Raw genomic sequence first — 18,341 nt, 5'->3', positions numbered from 1 at the left:
TATACCTATTAAACTGGCCTGCAAAATCATCAAGTTAGATCATTCTGTATTCCTTTGCATTGTTGATTCCTTGTAATGCTCATGTATTTTTTTTAGTAGTATTGTGCTGCTTGAGGATGTAAAAATGGCAAGTTGACTGTTGTGGGGGGTTTTTTTGTTTGTTTTGGGTTGGTTTTTTGTGTGTGGTTTTTTTTTTCTTTCCTCCTACCTGAAGGTCTGTCCTGGAGGAACTCGGGTAGTAATATTCGGTCTGCCTTGTATTTCTTCTTTCATTGCTAGCCTTTGACACCCCCCTTCTGAATTCCTAACTAATTTACTAATCCAAGTCTCTCTGATTTAATTAAGGAGATTCTGTTTTCCCATATTATGCCTTAAGTGCTTTACTAAAGTTAGTATCAGTCATGTCTTCTGTTTCCAAAAAATCTTTTTTTTGATCATAGGAAGATACCGGTAATAAATGCATGCTGCATTTATCCTGTTTTTCACTTATCTGCATATCTTTAGTATATTTTCTTAGAAGAGATGTTTTTGCATAGGTTTTTGTCAGAATTCTAGAATAGAGATTATTTGGCCTCTCTGATTTATAACAGAGATTTTAATCTACTACAAATGAACGAGACTTTATACAGCATGCCAGGAACAACTTTTTTCTGTCAGTCATTCAGTAACTGGATCCATTTGGGGAAAAAAGCCTGAATGACTGACAGAAAAATCTGAATGATTGACAAGTATATATTACACAGAAGTGTGTGTATATATAACATATATTACAAATATTATAAACTATAAGGATACGATAGACATGTAAATGTTTACTTTGAACTGTTGTAAGAGCTTTTGTTGGTAAGCAGGCTTTCTAAAATAACATAAAAAGCAATGCCTTGAATAGTTTGCATGTGTTCTGTCTATCTTCGTCGTGCTTAAGTGTAATTTTATTTTTCTCATTCTCTCCTCCCTAATTCCCCTTTCTTCTCTTGCACGCTCTTTTCCTCCCACCCCCCTCCCTTCTGCCTCCAGGTGCTGTTTTATATTTCTCCAGTAAATAGATTGGTGGGAGCTCTGATGACTGTCCTGTCACTCTTTCCTGGTAAGAAGAGAAGTTTGGACTTCTTTTTATATGCTTTCTGGTGATAACTGAGACTGGCTGTACTGTTTCATTTGGAAAACAACTTCTGTGACAGTTATGTTGGTATGTTGCCTGAAAAATGGGCGACTTGTATGCATGTCCATGTACTATGTACACATCTCCTAATACTTACTACTTGCACTCTATGGGTTATCTCTTGGGCTTAATCAGAGCCACTGGATCTTCTGTGTTGCCTGTGGGTAACATAGAAGAGACCCTGGATAAGTCACACATTCCTGTCAAGTTCCTTGAAAAACAAAAATACAAACCTCTCTCTTCCTTCTACATGCGCTCTTCTGTCCATGTACTATGTACACATCTCCTAATACTTACTACTTGCACTCTATGGGTTATCTCTTGGGCTTAATCAGAGCCACTGGATCTTCTGTGTTGCCTGTGGGTAACATAGAAGAGACCCTGGATAAGTCACACATTCCTGTCAAGTTCCTTGAAAAACAAAAATACAAACCTCTCTCTTCCTTCTACATGCGCTCTTCAAAAAAAAATAAAAAAAGAAAGAAAAGAAAAAAAAAAACCAACCCCTAACCTTGCTAATTCTTAGCTTCTAACCAGTCTTCTCAAAGCAAAAAAAGTTGGGGCAGATTCTTTAGGAGAGAAAGTGTGGTTTTGGGGGTTTTTTTAACACACATACCCCCCTCCCCAAAGTAGTGTTTTAAAATAGGTGACTGTTTATATTAAATATATATATTAAAATACTATGCACACAAGAGCACTTTGTTCATTTTCTTTAACAAAAGTCACTTAAATTTCTGTTGAGATGCTGATATTCATGCGTGCTATCACCTTCCAGGTATGATTGAACATGGTCTAACTGACTGCTCACAGTATAGACCAAGAAAGAGCGTATCAGAGGATGCTGGCTTGCAGGAAAATACACCACGGTTAGATAACTGTGTTTCTCTGTCTGCTGCTGATACTTCAAATACAAACTTAGGAATGGGAAAGGGAGGCAGGAAGATGGCAGGAAACCATTCACTGGAAAGTCAAAAAGCAAACGTGCCTTTCTCCCGGTCAGAGAAGACTTGCAATGGAGCTCAGTCCTCCAATGGTACTGTGCAGCGCTTGAAAGTTCCTTCCCGCACTTCTCCAGCGTCCTCTGAAAGTGACTGGGAGACCTTAGATCCTAGCATTTTGGAGGAGTCTAATTTGAAAGGAGGAGAAGGTGAAAATACAGCATCAGAACAGGCTGAAAATCTTCCAAGCGAAGGCATGAGCTCAGAAAGCCTTCCAATCACTGTGCAGCCCCAAGCAAATACAGGACACATGGTGCTTGTTCCAGGACTGATATCTGGGTTGGAAGAGGACCAGTATGGTATGCCGTTGGCTATTTTTACAAAGGTAAACATGTTGTTCATGATACCTGGTAACCCATAAAGACATCTGTTTTTCAGAAGTGGCTAATAATTTTGGTTACCCAACTCCAAATGTACAGTAGGGTACTACAAAACATGTAAGTACGGTCTCTGGCAAGTGACTGTGTTCCTAGGCAGGTGGAAAGTGTGAGTGCACTTCTGAGAGTGGTGTGTGCACGCCCACATGCATTCCACTTTTTTCATATGTATACTTACATAATGTTTGCAATTCTACATGATAGTAACCTGCAACCTCACTGTGATTAATAAATTGTATGTATCAGTAACTACTGTTTTCTTTTACTCTGAAGAATTGTTGTTCTAACCTATATGGGGCAAGATCAGAGTACTTAAGAAGTGTTTAGATACCTTAATCTAAACTAAGATTCTGAAACCTATATCTTAGCTGACACCTAAGCCTATGTTTTCCTCTTTTAATTTTTATATATATATATGTATTTATAAATGTGCAAGTGTGTATATATATTCACAAAATGTGTGTATAAATGTGTATATATACACAAAAATATAAATATATATATATAATTTCACCCTTCTTTACATGATAACTCTTCCTGGTTGTCTGCGGCTCTTTCCCTGTGCATCGTGCTGAGCTGCTGAATTTTAAGCTTGCGCTGATGCCTAACTGAACTCCAGGTATTCCAGAGTATCTCCAAGGACTCTGATGGGCATTGTCAGGTAACAAGCAATACATTTACTAGGGCTGGTTTCCCATAAAAAACAGGGAAAATGCATCCCTTTTAAAGATACTTTTTTCAGTAAAAGAAGTGATATAATAATTTTTTTGGTTTTGTTTTTTAATGTAATAACCTTTTTAGAGCAACATTTGTACAGAAAGTAGAAGATTCAGATTTATTTCCTCAAGCTGATGAGGTTCGAAGTGATGTGTCTTCCTTTGGAGGTGCTTATTTGCATTTCCTTGCAGAACATTGTATTTGATGATGGTGTTTGAGCTTCTCACAATAACTTTAATTGGAAATGGTACGCTATGTGGGCCCAAGTGAGCAGCTCAAATGTCATTGCCCTGTATTGCCTCATGTCACTGTTAGAAATGCTTTTTCAACAAAGATCTGCAGTCTGGTGTTTGTCTTTATGGTCTGTCTAATGAAAAGAATAGCCTGTAAATTGTATTTAGTCTAGTTCTATTGAAAATACTAGATTGAAAGCGAGAAAATAATTGATATGGGGACCTACGAGTGCAAACTTAGTTTGCTACTAAGCTCATAAAATGGAAAAGTAAACAATTTTAAGGAAGCTGACAGTTTCTACGTGTTTACCTTCTGTTCCACAAAGGCACTTTTCATTTGAGTTTATCCAATGTAATTAAAGCAGAAAAGGCTTTACATCTCTAAGTTATCAGAAAAATGTGATGCCAAGTTATAGTTTAACCACTTACTGGAAAGTTTAAATCTCTTTTAGAGCTCTCATCTCAGGGTTGTTTTATGCCATGCCATGGGAAGACTAATAAATCTGACAAATTTGAATGGCAGGAGATTTTGCCAGATGGCATAATACATTATCCAAGTATCCCTGAGCATAAGGAGAAATAGGTTGTGATACTTGTTTCTTTAGTACCAGTTCTGTAAGACCTAATCCTCATCTCATTTGCAGTCTTTTAAAAAGAATGGAACATGTTCACGGAAATAAAAGTTGTTACAGACAAATGTGAATTTGGAAACTGACACGATACTTTAAATAGTGAAAGGTTTCCAAGACTTTGCTACTTGAGTATACAGTAATTAAACCTTCCTTTGCCAGCTTCTTAAGCCATATTTTTTGAATGTTTTCCATTTTAGGTTGGTGATTCCTCTCAAAAAAGCACCGTTGTTCCTTTGACACAGGCTGTTTGTTTTCAGCTGATAAGTGCTTGTCATCTGGAAAGCCATCCCTGTGTCTAATATAACAAAAGGGAATAGTTGTGCTCCTTTCTTCCATATGTTTCCAATTACCATGTACTGTGTGATAAAGTGCATGTGCTCTTTGTTTCTGTCCCGTATGCTGTTAGCCCTTCTGGGTTTCTACTAGTGAGTAAATTGCTTTGTGCTTTATGCAGTTGAACAGCTGGAATTAGACTTCAGGGGTACGTTGATCCTATATTTAAAAAGAAAATTACAATATCTACAGCTGCTTCTCAATGATCTCTCAATGACTTACCTCAAAGCCTTTTTTCAAAATGTTTGGGGTTTTTTTTTGTATTGGGAAGTAGGATACTAGATTAACTTACAAGCATGGAGTGGCTGAAAAGCACAGTGTATTGCTTTCTATCCTGCTCTTTCTTAAAGCGGCCATACATATGCTTATCAAAAATTGATTGCTATCACTGGAGCGTGGAAATCTCCACCTACAAAATGTGGATAGCAGTCTGTAGCTTTCCTGCATTGTGTGCCTCAGGACTACTAGAAGACATCATGGTATGCAAGGGGACAGATGAATCTTTATCTCCGTTGACTTCTTGTCTCTGAACTGACCCAAGACCTCACTCTTATTTTATGCTGCTTATTCTGTTGCCTTATAAACACATTTGATTCCTGTCCTTTGCATTGTATTTCAGTTTCAGTCCTGAGACTGAAAGGCAACACAACCTTTTGAAAAAATTAATTCATGTGGAATCTGGTTGCTTTGCTTTGCAGATGTAATGTAGCAAAACAATAGATAACTGTGGCTGAAATTGTAATAGCCAAGGTTCGTTCTGGGTGGAATGTGCTGGCTTTTATTAGAAAAACCTCTGAATATAGACACTTTTTTTTTTCTTTTTTGGCCTTATGTTAATCCTCTAAATTATCTCTGTTACTTTAGGGGTACCTTTGTTTGCCATACATGGCACTGCAGCAGCATCATCTCCTGTCAGATGTAACAGTCCGTGGCTTTGTTGCGGGAGCCACCAATATCCTGTTCCGACAGCAGAAACATCTGAGTGATGCAATTGTGGAAGTATGAATCTTTGCATTTGAACTTCTTGAACTGGGGCGGGGGGGAGCGGAGCAGAGGTTGCATTTTAAATATAGCTTTAAAGTTTCACATTCATGCCCAAATTTTGAATTACTTCCCTATGAAATAAATTCTTAAATGCAGATGCTTATTACATTTGTATCATTTGTTAGGATAGGATTAGGTACACTGTGCAAAACTAATACATATTTTTCCTGTATATTCTTATATCCAATATTTGAATTTGCAGGGCACTTCCTAAATTTTTATTTTGTTGCTGGTGTAATTTTACTTTTCATGTCATGGGCTTTTTTCATGACTTTGTAATTAAGGTCTTCAAAAATAAGTGCTTGCAGCTGAGAAACAGATACAGTTGGATAATAAAGCACATTGCTATTGACTTCTGATTTAATCAAGAGGTTAAAAAAAATAGTACCTAAGAAAACACTGTGTCAGTTCTAGCGAATAGATACAACTATATAATCAACATTTGGTAACCTAAGATAGCTACATATAGGTAATGAACTTAATAAATTGAACTGATAATCAAAGAGCCTCTAGGAAAATACATGTGAGCACGAAACTTCCCCTGCCAAATCCTGTCAAATAAGCAGCTTTTACTATGTGCCAGGAAGATGGTCAGATTGTGGTTATATCAGAGCAGTATCTGACTTTCTGAGAACGGTTAATTCATTATTTCTTTGGCCATTTGTTTCTTCTTGCTATTTTGGGGGACCGTGGGTTTAGATTTAGGTAGCAATATATGGTAGTATATATAAGCAGTTTTATTTAGATAAACGTTTACCCTTGGAATTATTTCAAACAGATAGAAGATGCTCATGTACAAATCCACGATCCAGAACTCCGTAAGATCCTGAACCCAACAACTGCTGACCTAAGATTTGCAGATTACTTGGTGAAGCATGTAACTGAGAACAGAGATGATGTTTTCCTTGATGGCACTGGATGGGAAGGAGGAGATGAGTGGATCAGGGCTCAGTTTAGTGCTTATCTTCATGCACTGCTTGCTGCTGTGCTGCAACCAGGTAGAACAGATACCTTGTCTAGGGACTGAGATGGGGGTGGGTGGATGTAACAAGCATTTGCTCTGTTGCGTTAAAAGTGTGGCCTATCATTGGATTTCCCTCTGTCTAACGTTTCATTTTAGGCTGCTTTTTCGGTTGTCCTTGGCTATCCTTGTTATTCCTTGACAAGCTTATTACTAATTCTTACTTCACAGCCTTACAGACACTTTCTTCTTTGACTGTCTCCTTCTCCTTGATTTAATTAAGCTTTCCTCATAAGTAGAAGTACCTGAAACCCCATATGTGATGACAGTTTTACAAACTTGGGTGTCTTACAAACTCTCTTGCAACCTGAAGTTAATTTTGGGGAACTAATTGGATTCAAGGAGACATGAAGTTAAGTTTTGCTAGGCTGTTCCATCTCTTTTACCTTCCTGACATGGTCTTAAGTAGTCTTTCACATAAGTGAAAGTGTCATCTAGAGGCTTTATAAGCTTGTGTTTTCTGGAGCTCAACTTTTTTTTTCTTAAGTCAGGGGGAATTCTCTATCTTCCAGCCTTTTGTGCATGAATGTAACTCAAAGAATCAGTGGTTTATTTGTGGAAAATGTTTAGTTTGCCCAGCACTGACCCTGTTAACTTCATTCTCATCATGATTATTCTCTATTCGCATCAATTAACTAATTCAGATCTTGTTCTGTGGTATTTGTGAGAAAACATGGGATTGAGAACTTGATTTTAAAGTCTGGATAAGTTCTTTATCTGACAACATTAATATTTTAAGATGATTACCTGGCTGATATGAAATGTCAGGGTTTTCTGGGAAGTCATGCTTCTTCACTGGCTGGCTCTAAAATGATTTCCTATACTCTTCCGTGTTTTAAAGGGAATGTTGTTGTTATAAGTTTATTCCACAGTAGTTCATACTGCAGTTTTGGAGTGGATTTGGGGTTTACTAAATTTGACTGAGTAATAACATAGTACAGCAAAGCCCAGTGTATCTGACCAAGACCAATGCAAATGATGTTTTTGTTCTTAGTTGCTATGTGGCCATTCTCTCCCCTTTCCTGTCTTTGCCTAGAGAATAAGTCAAGAGGCCGATGTTTGCATGACTTTTTTTTTTTTCCAGTTGAGCTCTTTACTTAGAACTTTATAAATGAATTAAAAATAAGAAAAGTATTTTTTTAAGCTCCCCCCCAGCTTTGTATATTTGGGACACTTCAAAAATGTTTTATTATTTTCATTTTAAAGTGCCCACTTCTTAGTACTGGAGTTTTAGTTATCTTTGATTTGATAAGAGCCTGGAAATTTTTAGTTTTTCTTTACAAGAAAAAAAATAATTTGTCTTGTATTACATCTTGAATGAATTGCTGCAAATTCTCATCTTTATTTTAATTTATCAGACAACGAAAAGACTTTGTCAGACTTTGGAACGGCATTTGTAGCAGCCTGGAAAAATACCCACAACTACAGAGTATGGAATAGCAACAAGCATCCAGCTCTTGCAGAGGTAAATTCTAGGTAAGGAACCAATTTTTTATAAAAAAAATATTTTTTTTTTGGCATTTAACATGAAAAGCTCCTAGTATGCATAGTCAGGCACACTGTTCTGTAGAATTACAATGTTCCCCTTGTTCCTGCTATAAAGCCCTGAGGGTGAAACTTTGGGGCCCTATTCTGTAAGTACAGAAACCGAGTTATTTCTGTTCCTCAATACCTTACTCTAATTCTGGGCTATAGTTTTATGAAGAAAAACATATCCAGAGTCAGGAGAAGTGAAACTTGTTCAAGTTGATTGTTGGCTGTCCCCAGCTGTAGAAAGTTTGTCATTCCTCAGGAATTGTCCTCAGATGGTTCTGCTTTTTATTAATTGCTTCCAGGTGCCCAGGGAATAGCTGTGTCCAGGGTTGTCATTGATGGGAATGGAGGGGAGCTGGCTGGTTTATGTTGCATCTTCTATACTTTGGATTGTTTTATGTGTATTTTCACTCAAAGTTTAGATGATGCCAGGCTTGGTAACACTGTTGGCTGTGCATGTGTTTTGTTTAGCATGGGTTATTACTGTACTGCAGGGAGTTTTGTTTGCTTTTGCTTTGTCAGCTGCTGTAGTCTGAAGAAGGTTTTTCTTTAGACCTACAAAGCTCTTTTGGTCTACTTAAGGGATCTTTCTTCTTTTTTATTTGCTCTGTGTTGCTAGAAGGAGGTGCCTCTGCCTTAGTGTGAAAAGGTTGTTAGTATCTGGTCTGTAAATAGAAGGCACCTTACAGGTAGTTCGTAAGAAATTTAAGGTTGAATAGTCACTGGGACCTAGCCTTCTGTAAAGTGATATAGTAGTATATCTACAAAAGACTTTTTTTTTTTTTTGTAAGCCGCAGAGAGGAGTACAACTAATAATTGTATGATATGGATTAATTGTGAAAAAAATAAATAATGTTTTCTTGGGTTTTTCCTCCTCTTCTTCTAGCCACCCATTCCAGGGACAGTACTCCGTATCAGATGTTAAGTTAAGATTGTCACAGTAAGTATATAGTACTTTGATTTGTTTTTTGTTTTCTTTTTTAAAGTGTGGTCAAATATTAATGACTGTATAACTGTTGTTATGATGAACTAAACAAAATAATTGTTTAAATTGGCCATGTACATGAAACTATACTCAATGTTCTCTTGCAAAACATCACCACATCTAAAGATGGAACGTTTGCCTGAAATAGGGAAAAACAGTGCTAATGCACTATTTTGTGTTGGACTTCACATAATACAGCCTTGATTTTTTGTGTTGCAATTATAATGCTTTTGTGTACTTGCTTTTAAATTGTAAACTAAAGCTGTTAAAACTTTTATCAGTGTTTTTCTGTTGTTGACTTTAGGTCTCATTATTAGGAGAAAATAGCTTTTTTTAAATTAGCTGGTTTTTAATACAGCATTGTTCTAAAACTCTTGAAGTTCACTGTATATGTACTGAGACATGGTTCAGTTTCTTCAATTTAGAAGTTTAAAATTAATTTTACATTATCTCTTCTTGCACCAAACTCAACTGAACTTCAAGCTGGTCTCAGGTCTTACCTGTAGTATTCAAGTCTAAAACTCAGTGGTGCTTTCCCATAGCTGTTCAGCTCTAACTGAAGCCAGAATTCAGTCTTGGAGTTGCAGTTAACTATCTCGTCTTGTTTATGCACGAAGCAAAATATATTGTTTTCTCACTTAGCTATGTTGACTATAAAACATCAGAGACTGGTTCTTTAAGATGTAAAGATGTAAATCAGCAATACATGCATGCTGCTGATTCTGCACCTGCCTTGACTGTGGACCGTTATTTTCAGTACACTGTGAGTAGGCCTAAAACACATGCTAACATAGAAGAACAGCTTGAGGAATAAAAAGGTTCAGACTTCAGCCCACTGAACCTTTTTGTTGCTTTTGCTGACCAATGACAGATTAAATTTCCGTGATGGCGATTGAGAATGCAAATGAATCAAGATTTATCTCAAGGTAATTGCCTTCAATAAGATGCATGCTGATAGCAGCTCTTATTATTAATGGATGGTCTTTGTAGAAAGACTTAATTTGAAAGATGCGGTCGTATCTATTATCTTTTACTTGCCCTATTTTTGTGTTTGAAAGGGGAGATACTAACTCTTCTGAGTAGCCTGAAATCAGTGTAAAAGGGCCAGTAGTTCTTAGTGTGTCTCTAATAATAAATACTTTTACAACAGTGCCTTTATTCTCCAGATGTGACTTTCCTGTCAGATACTCATCAAAATGACTTGCTTTTGCAAACTGGGCCTAAACTTGTTCTTGGTGTACTCTGTTCTTTCTGCTTTTTGCATCTACACTGAAGATTTTGAAAGTGTGAAAAAAATGTGGCATGTTGTGTTGTTAAGTTTTACATAAATGGGTTTGCAAAGCCTGAAATGTGGACTTGAATGTTACAATTTAAAACTAAATTAGATTATTTTCAAGTGATCACACTTGTGCAGTAGAACTGATTGCTTTTGTACTTTCCTTTCCAAATGGTGGTAGTGTGTGTCATCTTTTTGCATTTCTTTAACAAAAGCATGAGTGTAAACTGTATTTGATCAAAAATTTAATCTTGGAGCAAGATACAAAGTAAGCTATTTAGAAAAAAGAATAATGACTGATCAGTAACACTTTTGTTTAAAGCTTATATATTAGGGCTAAAACTTCTCAAAACTACTAAATTACAAAGTCAGATTTGCAGAACAAATGCATTTTGGTAAACATTTAGGAAAGGTATAAAGTGTGTGTATAAGAATGAACCATTGGGCATTTTGATTTCTGTCTTGCTGTGACAGTATCTTTTCTTCCTCTGAGAAGCTTGCCTAACTGGTCTGCGTGGATAAGATGCATGCAGGAATTATGGGCTTGATCATATGTGTGTATATATATACACACACACAAAAAACTATATATATATGTATGCTATATAAATCTCTGTGTGTGTTTTGATATATATTTTAACTATGTATTTTATTTACACCTGGAAGTAATAAGTCAGTCAACTAACAGTCTTCAGTATCTCTCTTGTTTAGCTCTGTGCAAAACAGTGAACGTGGAAAGAAGATTGGAAATGTGATGGTTTCTACTAGCCGAAATGTTGTACAAACGGGAAAAGCTGTAGGTAAGAAATTTATTTAAAACCAGCTTGCATCTAAGCCATATCTTTTTTTTTTTTTGAAGAAGCATCCTATATCTCAGTTATATTTCATTTTAATCCAAGTGCACTTCATAACATACGTAAAAACCAGAGCAACATTTTGAGGGGTAAAGCTGCTTATTGAGGCCCTGTGTATTGCCTAATAGTGGAAAGAGAAGCGGCTAGGCCAAAGAAATCAGTGCAGATTCCTTCCCCAGTGTGGGCTGGAGATGAACATGGGAAGAGAGATGCTCAGGGAAAAGCTTTCATGTAATCTGGAAATGCTTAAGACCACACCACCACCTCCTGCATTGAGCTACTCTCATTTTTGTATCACTTCGACTGAAACTATCCAGAGCTGGTTGAAATCAGAGGAAGACCTCGTGTCAGTTTCTGCAGGTTTTGCAATAGTCTGTAGTTTTCTGGAAAAGCACTTGTTGCACTGGAACAGGGGCAACATCACATTGTAATCTTGCAGTGCGAGATAACGTGAGTTCACCCATTGAAGAATCTGATAGTTGTTCTGCAGTAGCCTTGCCAAAAATTGTTTAGCTTCCTCTTTTATTCCATCAGAGTCTTTCTACTCTTTTTGCAGTTGTACACTCTGGCACGGAGCGCCTTTCAGCCCTAAGTCTAGCAAGCCTTCCAGGGCAAAGGACAACGTAGGCCATTTCTGCTAAGCTACTATATTCAAGTTCTTTGAATATTTTCTGACACAGACTCTGGAGTTGGATTTTAAATCCCCAGTTGGCATATTGATTGTGTGGTTTTTTGTTTGTTTTTTTTTTTTTATCTTTCTTTGTAGTAGCTTAGTAATGATAACACTACACTATTGACCTTCTTTCTTTTGTTTTGTAATGCAGGTCAATCAGTTGGAGGAGCCTTCACAAGTGCGAAATCAGCTATGTCATCATGGTTTTCCACTTTTACGCAGTCAGCCCAAAGCCTCGGGGACTAAACGGTGGTTTTGCGCAATGCTGCTGAATATTTCAGGTGCAATGCTTTTTCTGAGCTGTAAAAAGACCGCTCCAAAACATAGTAGTGGAGACTAACTACCCAGGACCAGAACAAGGTGTATGTTGCTTGCAAGCAGACGTGGAATGTTATCATTCAGTTTCACTAGAAGTATAGAAGAATGGTGAGTGTCTCCATACAATGGGATGGCATTTGCACTATATTGGTTGTATTTAAAATGACTACAAAGGCTCAGTTTTAAAGAAAAGACGTTAGCAAACAGGGCTTGTTGCAAGCCAAATGTGTTTGACTTTAGATTTGTACGTTTTCTTGGATGTTGAAAATATTTATGTAAACTAGTTATATTTTTCAATCCAAATAGCCAAACGTTTGTGAATTCTTGTTAGAAATAAGCAGAGTATAAATACTGATTCCTCTTTCAGGTTGGATTTGAGAGCATCTCTGCAAAAAGTATACGGTGGAAACCCTTAAAAGGTTCCAAGCCAGGTGGAACTTTCTCGCTTTCCCCTGCAAACTAAAATCGGCAGGGAGCAGAGTAAGACTGTGGCTGACTTAAGGGTTTTTTTCCTTTCTCCTCTGTAGCCGTGTACAGTTGTTTGCATTAATCTGTCTCTAGCTCTCTGTCACACAGATTTGAGGGCACAGTTGCGAAATCAGTATTTTCTTGATGTTATGCAGTAGGCCTTCATAACTTTGCATATGTTTTGGCTATGTTTTTACCCTGGGACATGAATGGGATTCCAGTTGGAGAGATCTTTTCAGGAAAAGTATTACAACACAATTCTCCCAAATTGGGATTGGATCATAGACAGTTTTGTGAGATCTTGCTCTATTAGGATGTAATTACACTATCAATGTAGTTACATACATATGAATACAAAGTACTGAAAACACCTAAAACTAGCACAGTAGCAAACTCTGTGTGGCTTTTTTTTTTTTCTTTGGCCAGTAAAGTTATGAAGACTTTTCCAAACAAAAATCAGCTATATCAATTTTCTGTGTCGACTCAGGGAATGTTCTGTTTGGATAACTACTTTTTTCATAAGGAAAGTAACACTAGAATTGAGAGAGTAACTGAAACGGCTCAGTTCGTATGCTTGTGTGAAGAAATGTAATAGTTTATATGAAAAGATGTGGCATAATGCTGTATTTCGTATGTAACGTGCATGCGGTGTCTTCTGTATGCGAGTGTATTCCACTTCCTACGTTTCCTGATTCTGAGAGAGATTATTTCCTGTTTCTTGCAATGTGTGTGCCTCTATATGCCTTCTAACATCCCCACATGATAGCTGTTAACATTTTCGACACTACCTTATCAAATGTTCCAACTTTCTGTAGTAAAAAGCTCTTAGTTTATTGCCTCATCAGTATCTGTCAGCATTTTGCCATGTTCTTTTCCGGGGCCAAGATTTCAAGTCATGGGTTGTTTCTTCTATTCCTCAAATAAAATACAGCAGCTGTACAAGAGCTAAACAAGAAGGCTTGAATGTAATTTGCTTTAAGAAATCTAGGTGCATTTGAAAAGCTGATAGAAAAGTCACACTTGTGTCACGTAGTTACTGTCTAACAACTTAGTTTTCAGTTTTATTGCTTCAAACAGCGATTTGAAAACACAGGATCTGGTTTAAAGCCTTCATTGATTTTTTTTTTTTTTCCAGGACAAACTAGATAGAATGGCCATGGAAAACCTGAGAGTGTACAGCTAGTTTGAGTAGGTTCATTTGAGAAGGGCAAAAAGGGCCCCTAAAGCTCTACCAATCTACTGCTTCTGACGTACAAGTAAAATGTATCTACAGAACTGCAACTATTGCTCCTGGTCTCTGTGTGTATTTGTGTATCTCCTAAAACTTCTGACACTCTTTTTTGTTTTATTCCACAACTCTCTAATAGACATTTATATCTTTTCAAAGACTGAGTAATACTTGATATGCAGGAAGAGCTCTGGCGAAATAAGAGTAGGGCTGCATTTATTCATGATGACTCTAGAGCTTTCCGATTCAGCATGCAGATAAGAAAATTGAGAATAATCACTTGCTTTTGTGAAATGGCTAACATATTATCTGCTGTCTGGGATTTAAGTGGTCAGGCTTCATGTTGTAGTGAAGACTGAATAAAGGTGTATATAAGGATTTAAGCACCTATAACACTACCTTCAGCGACATAAGGCACACTAGGTAAATTTAGGCTTAGGGGAGCTAACGATGGCAAGTTCTAGGAGCCAGGCAAGTGGTTGGTATTTACATGTACAAGGTATAGAAACAGGGCCTTCAAGGATCCCTTTTCAATATCCTTGTCTTTGTCACCTCCTCGCCCGAGTTTCTTCTGTAGAATCTCCTATGCCCCAAATTTGTATAGCCCATTTGTTAGCTCTCTGCATTCCCCTTACTCCCACAGACTCCCTCGCTGGCCCAGGGATATTAGAAAGCTGACTTTTTTTTTTTTGGTAGATCGATCTGAAGAAAGGCAGAATGAGGTGCCCTCTGCAGTGCTAAGCTGATGCACGGCTGCTCGCTGCTTTGTACAGGGGCTCTGTCACGATACTTCACAGTATTTCTCTTATGGGCAAGAAGACCAGACAGATCTTTCTCTGCAGTCTTTTTCCCACTGTCCCAGCTGTCTCTGTTGCAGAGCCAAACATACAACCTGATTAAAAGTATTTTCCTTTCTTTACAAATGATAGAATAAGAAACCTGTATTCATTTTCAATCTTTTTAAGAACTGGCATCTGCTAGCAAGTTGGACTGTGATTTAAACTCATACAGTGACTAAGACTCATGTAGCAGATGGAGATGCAGTGATCTTCATAATATGTGGTCTTCATTAACATGTATGTTTGCTCTTTGGCATTTGCTTAAACTTACTTTTGGGCTGTAGGAAGGCATGCAGCCACTGAGGTTCATCGAAGCTCATGTAGTCCTCTTCCTAATTTACTGGTTGTAACCTCTTTAGTTAAATCCAATGCAAATGCAAGTTATTTTCCTCCCCTCTGTTTTAAAATTTCCAGTGCAAGCATTATTACTTATTCAGAATGAAATGGAAGTCGACTGCCTAAATCTAAGACGCTGACATCCATTTCTGTGCTGCAAGAAACACTGAGTCCTAAATGAATTGGTGATAGTGCCTCTGATGAGTCAACTGTGAAGCTATTGTTACAGCTCTGTCATGATGCGTCTTGCAAAGGTATTTCTGGCTGTCAATGCGCAGCATTAACTGACTTACAGGTAATACAATAGCGCACCTTTCAACTTTCTGGCATCAAGGGCATCAACCTCTGCTTTTTGTACGTGCCGGCATTTGAGGAACTGCCTCTTGAGCACAGATACGAGACAAAAGTCCCCAAAACCCCACAAGACTAAGTATTGTTGACCTAATATTTCATTTGACTAAAATGTTCAGCATTTTTCATCAATCATTTTCATGTCATAACCTTAATTCCTGTGCACATCTGGCACCAGTTTCCTCAAATATTACAATGTAATTATCACTTTTAGATCAGTGGTCTAGTACATTGCACTTATTTGACCTTGTACATCTGTTTTAAGCACCTCTGTAATTAAATTTAGTATTTTGCCTAAACAAGCTTCTGATTTCCATAGAAATTATTACTAAGCAGAGAAACTAATGTGGCAGTATTTAATTGTAAAAGTGAAGGTGTGAATGCCATTTTTAAACATAGAAACTGTTGTTTGATAATTGAACATACAAGTAATGTATTTGATTTTTCTTGTGCTGCTTGAAAAATAAATACATCCAGCCTGTTTAAAGCGCGCTCTGCTCAAAAAGCTGTATTATTTTAAGAAATTAATCCCACTAGAAGACACTTGCAGGCATCTGTTTTTGATACTGGTAGCTGCTTGTAATACGCTGGCAGCCTTTTTGAAATTTGTCTTCCATTTAAACTGGTTGTAGATGTTGCTTTTGCAAATTTAGGACAAGAGGATCCTCTACTGTGACTTTCTATTCCCTATTGGGTACTGCTCACTGTAAATTGGTTAAAGTATTCAGTAGGTCACAAACCTCTCTTACATCAGTAAGAACTTTAGGTACAACTGTAAGATTTTGATCTAGATTTAGCTTCAAAATAGTACGTAGTTCATGTGGATTGTGACATCTAGTCAAAATCAGGATGCTGAGTAAATTAACTGCTGCACATCCAGCTCTCTGCCGTAGTGAGCTATTCACTAAAGGTTTATTTTAAAACTTTAAAACTTCTACTGTATGGGTCACTGTACCTAGCTGAGAATGATTTGGTAAATTACTGTTTCCTGGAGGAGGAAACATAACTGCCTTGAGTAACATTCAGATGTGAATTACATGTAGCTTATGGCTAGAAAACGGTTGCAATTCTCTAAAACTTGTTCAAGTTTTTCCGACCGTATGCAAGTAGTTGTCCAAACACACTGAAAGATGAATTTACATCATGTTGTTTATGCAGTGTAATTTTACATTCTTGCATGTATTTAGGTTTCATTAAAAAGGGCAACTTGGAGAGTATTCATTAAAGGCAGAAACACTACATCATTGTACTATGATTAAAGATGTATGACAAATCGCTTCACGGTGTTTTGAGTCTTTAATACTATAGTAGAGGAGAGACTGACTTAAAAAAGCAGGCATGGAGCTTTAGTTCTGTGATGTTTCTGGTCTTGACCCCATTCTTTATCAAATATTAGAAGTAGTGTTTGGATTCATAAAAAAACTGTGGACATGGATCACTTATGTCAGTTAAATAGTGAACCTTACCCAGATTACTTTATTCCCCGTAAGTTGACATCATATGCGCACAACATCTGTACACAGGTGGCTTAATGTCGGTTGCGATGGAACTTGGAAGTCTGGCTATCTTGTTCGAGTCCTTCTGTATAGGTTCAAAATTGCCTAATCATACATTGCTCCTGTTGTAATACTATTCCAAAATCAACTGACAGAAAGTAAGGTTTTGGGGTTTTTTGTTACGTCCCTGCCTGAATTTACTGACTAATATTTATGAAAGCATAATCACTATTTGCCTCAATAGTAGCAGAGAACGCCTACAAAATCTTCTTGTCTTAATCTAGATCACCAAGAAAGTAGCAGTGCTTTCTAGATCAAGTGAGCATAAAGAAAATCAAGTAAGAATGTTTTAGCCTGAAGGAAGAACAGTTATCTGGAGCGAAGGCAGATGTAGAGGTATTTTGTTGTCTTAAAAACAATATGGGGAATTACATCACTTGCGTACTATATGAAACAGATGGAAAATACTGAAGAAGCAAACTCAATTGGTCTCTCATCTCTGAATTCAGAGACTGTGAAACGCACACAGAAACACAGTGGAGAATTCAAAAGTTCAGGCATACCAGAGAGTGGCAAAAAGTAACGCTGAGCTTAATGTATTGCCTAGTACAGCCCCTGGTTACTGACCTTTGCTGCTCTTAATAAATTGTGTGTAAGTGTGTTTTGATGTGTGTAGCGCTGTGCCAAAGAGCTGGCTGGAGAGTATGTCCACTCTTAAACTGTGGAACTTGTTTTGTCCACTCTTAAACTGTGGAACTTGTTTTGTTTTGTGTTTTTTCTCTCTTCGATAAAAACGTGCTCAAAGTTAAATTAGCTAGCCATACCTCTCGCACTGTCTAAATAAAATCTCAGCATCAAGATCTAGCTTGATGTTTAGCACATAGTCTGAGTAGACTTCAAGGTCTATATTACATTGCTACCTTTTTAGTACTTTTTATTGTTCTGTTGACTGGCTCCTTGGTCATACTAATGCGGCAGAGGTGCCTAAGAGTGCATGCATGTATTCAGTGCAGTTCACTGCTTTAAGAGGTGAAGTCATGTAATGCTTCAGGTGACCAGTCATACTTTAGCACCTCAGTAATGGTGTACGTACAATGCTTAAACCCTGCCTTTGCTGAAACAAAGGTAGTTTCACAAGTTAGACCAGGCCACAGAAGAGCTCTGTGTTTTTAAAGCAGGAGGGGAGAAAAGCACAGAGAGAGGTACTTCTATTACTCTGTTTTACCTTCGTGCTCCCATCTTCTCCATTAGTCCTTTCTTCCATGTCAAAGTGTCTGTCATGCAGTACTGACCCAGGTCTTGCTCTCACCTGCTGGTTCAGGCTCTTTACCAACCTCTTCCATACCGGAACTCTGGAGGTGTGTGAAGATGCACAGACTTCGTACAGACTGCCTCCCGGCATCATGAGAGATCCCTGCATTTTATTCACTCTGCTAGTACTCCTCCTCCAGGCTGTAAGCTCTGTGA

General features: G+C 37.5%; 1 protein-coding gene across 1 annotated transcript in view; it reads left to right on the top strand.

The window, feature by feature from the left end:
* AVL9 (AVL9 cell migration associated) overlaps nt 1-16,649 on the top strand; it is a 29,953-nt gene extending 13,304 nt beyond the window's left edge. Inside the window, exons 9-16 of the mRNA XM_019470532.1 lie at nt 1,018-1,087; nt 1,938-2,485; nt 5,317-5,451; nt 6,275-6,494; nt 7,876-7,993; nt 8,937-8,990; nt 11,023-11,111; nt 11,990-16,649. Coding sequence (XP_019326077.1) covers nt 1,018-1,087; nt 1,938-2,485; nt 5,317-5,451; nt 6,275-6,494; nt 7,876-7,993; nt 8,937-8,990; nt 11,023-11,111; nt 11,990-12,084 — 1,329 coding nt within the window. The 3' untranslated portion in view covers nt 12,085-16,649. The remainder of the gene's footprint in view (nt 1-1,017; nt 1,088-1,937; nt 2,486-5,316; nt 5,452-6,274; nt 6,495-7,875; nt 7,994-8,936; nt 8,991-11,022; nt 11,112-11,989) is intronic.
* The last annotated feature ends 1,692 nt before the right edge of the window (nt 16,650-18,341 follow it).

Source organism: Aptenodytes forsteri, unplaced genomic scaffold (assembly GCF_000699145.1).
Source record: "Aptenodytes forsteri isolate BGI_AS27 unplaced genomic scaffold, ASM69914v1 Scaffold270, whole genome shotgun sequence".
NCBI lineage: Eukaryota > Metazoa > Chordata > Aves > Sphenisciformes > Spheniscidae > Aptenodytes > Aptenodytes forsteri.
Note: the sequence above shows the minus strand (reverse complement) of the source record. Positions and strands in the feature narration are given on the sequence as shown.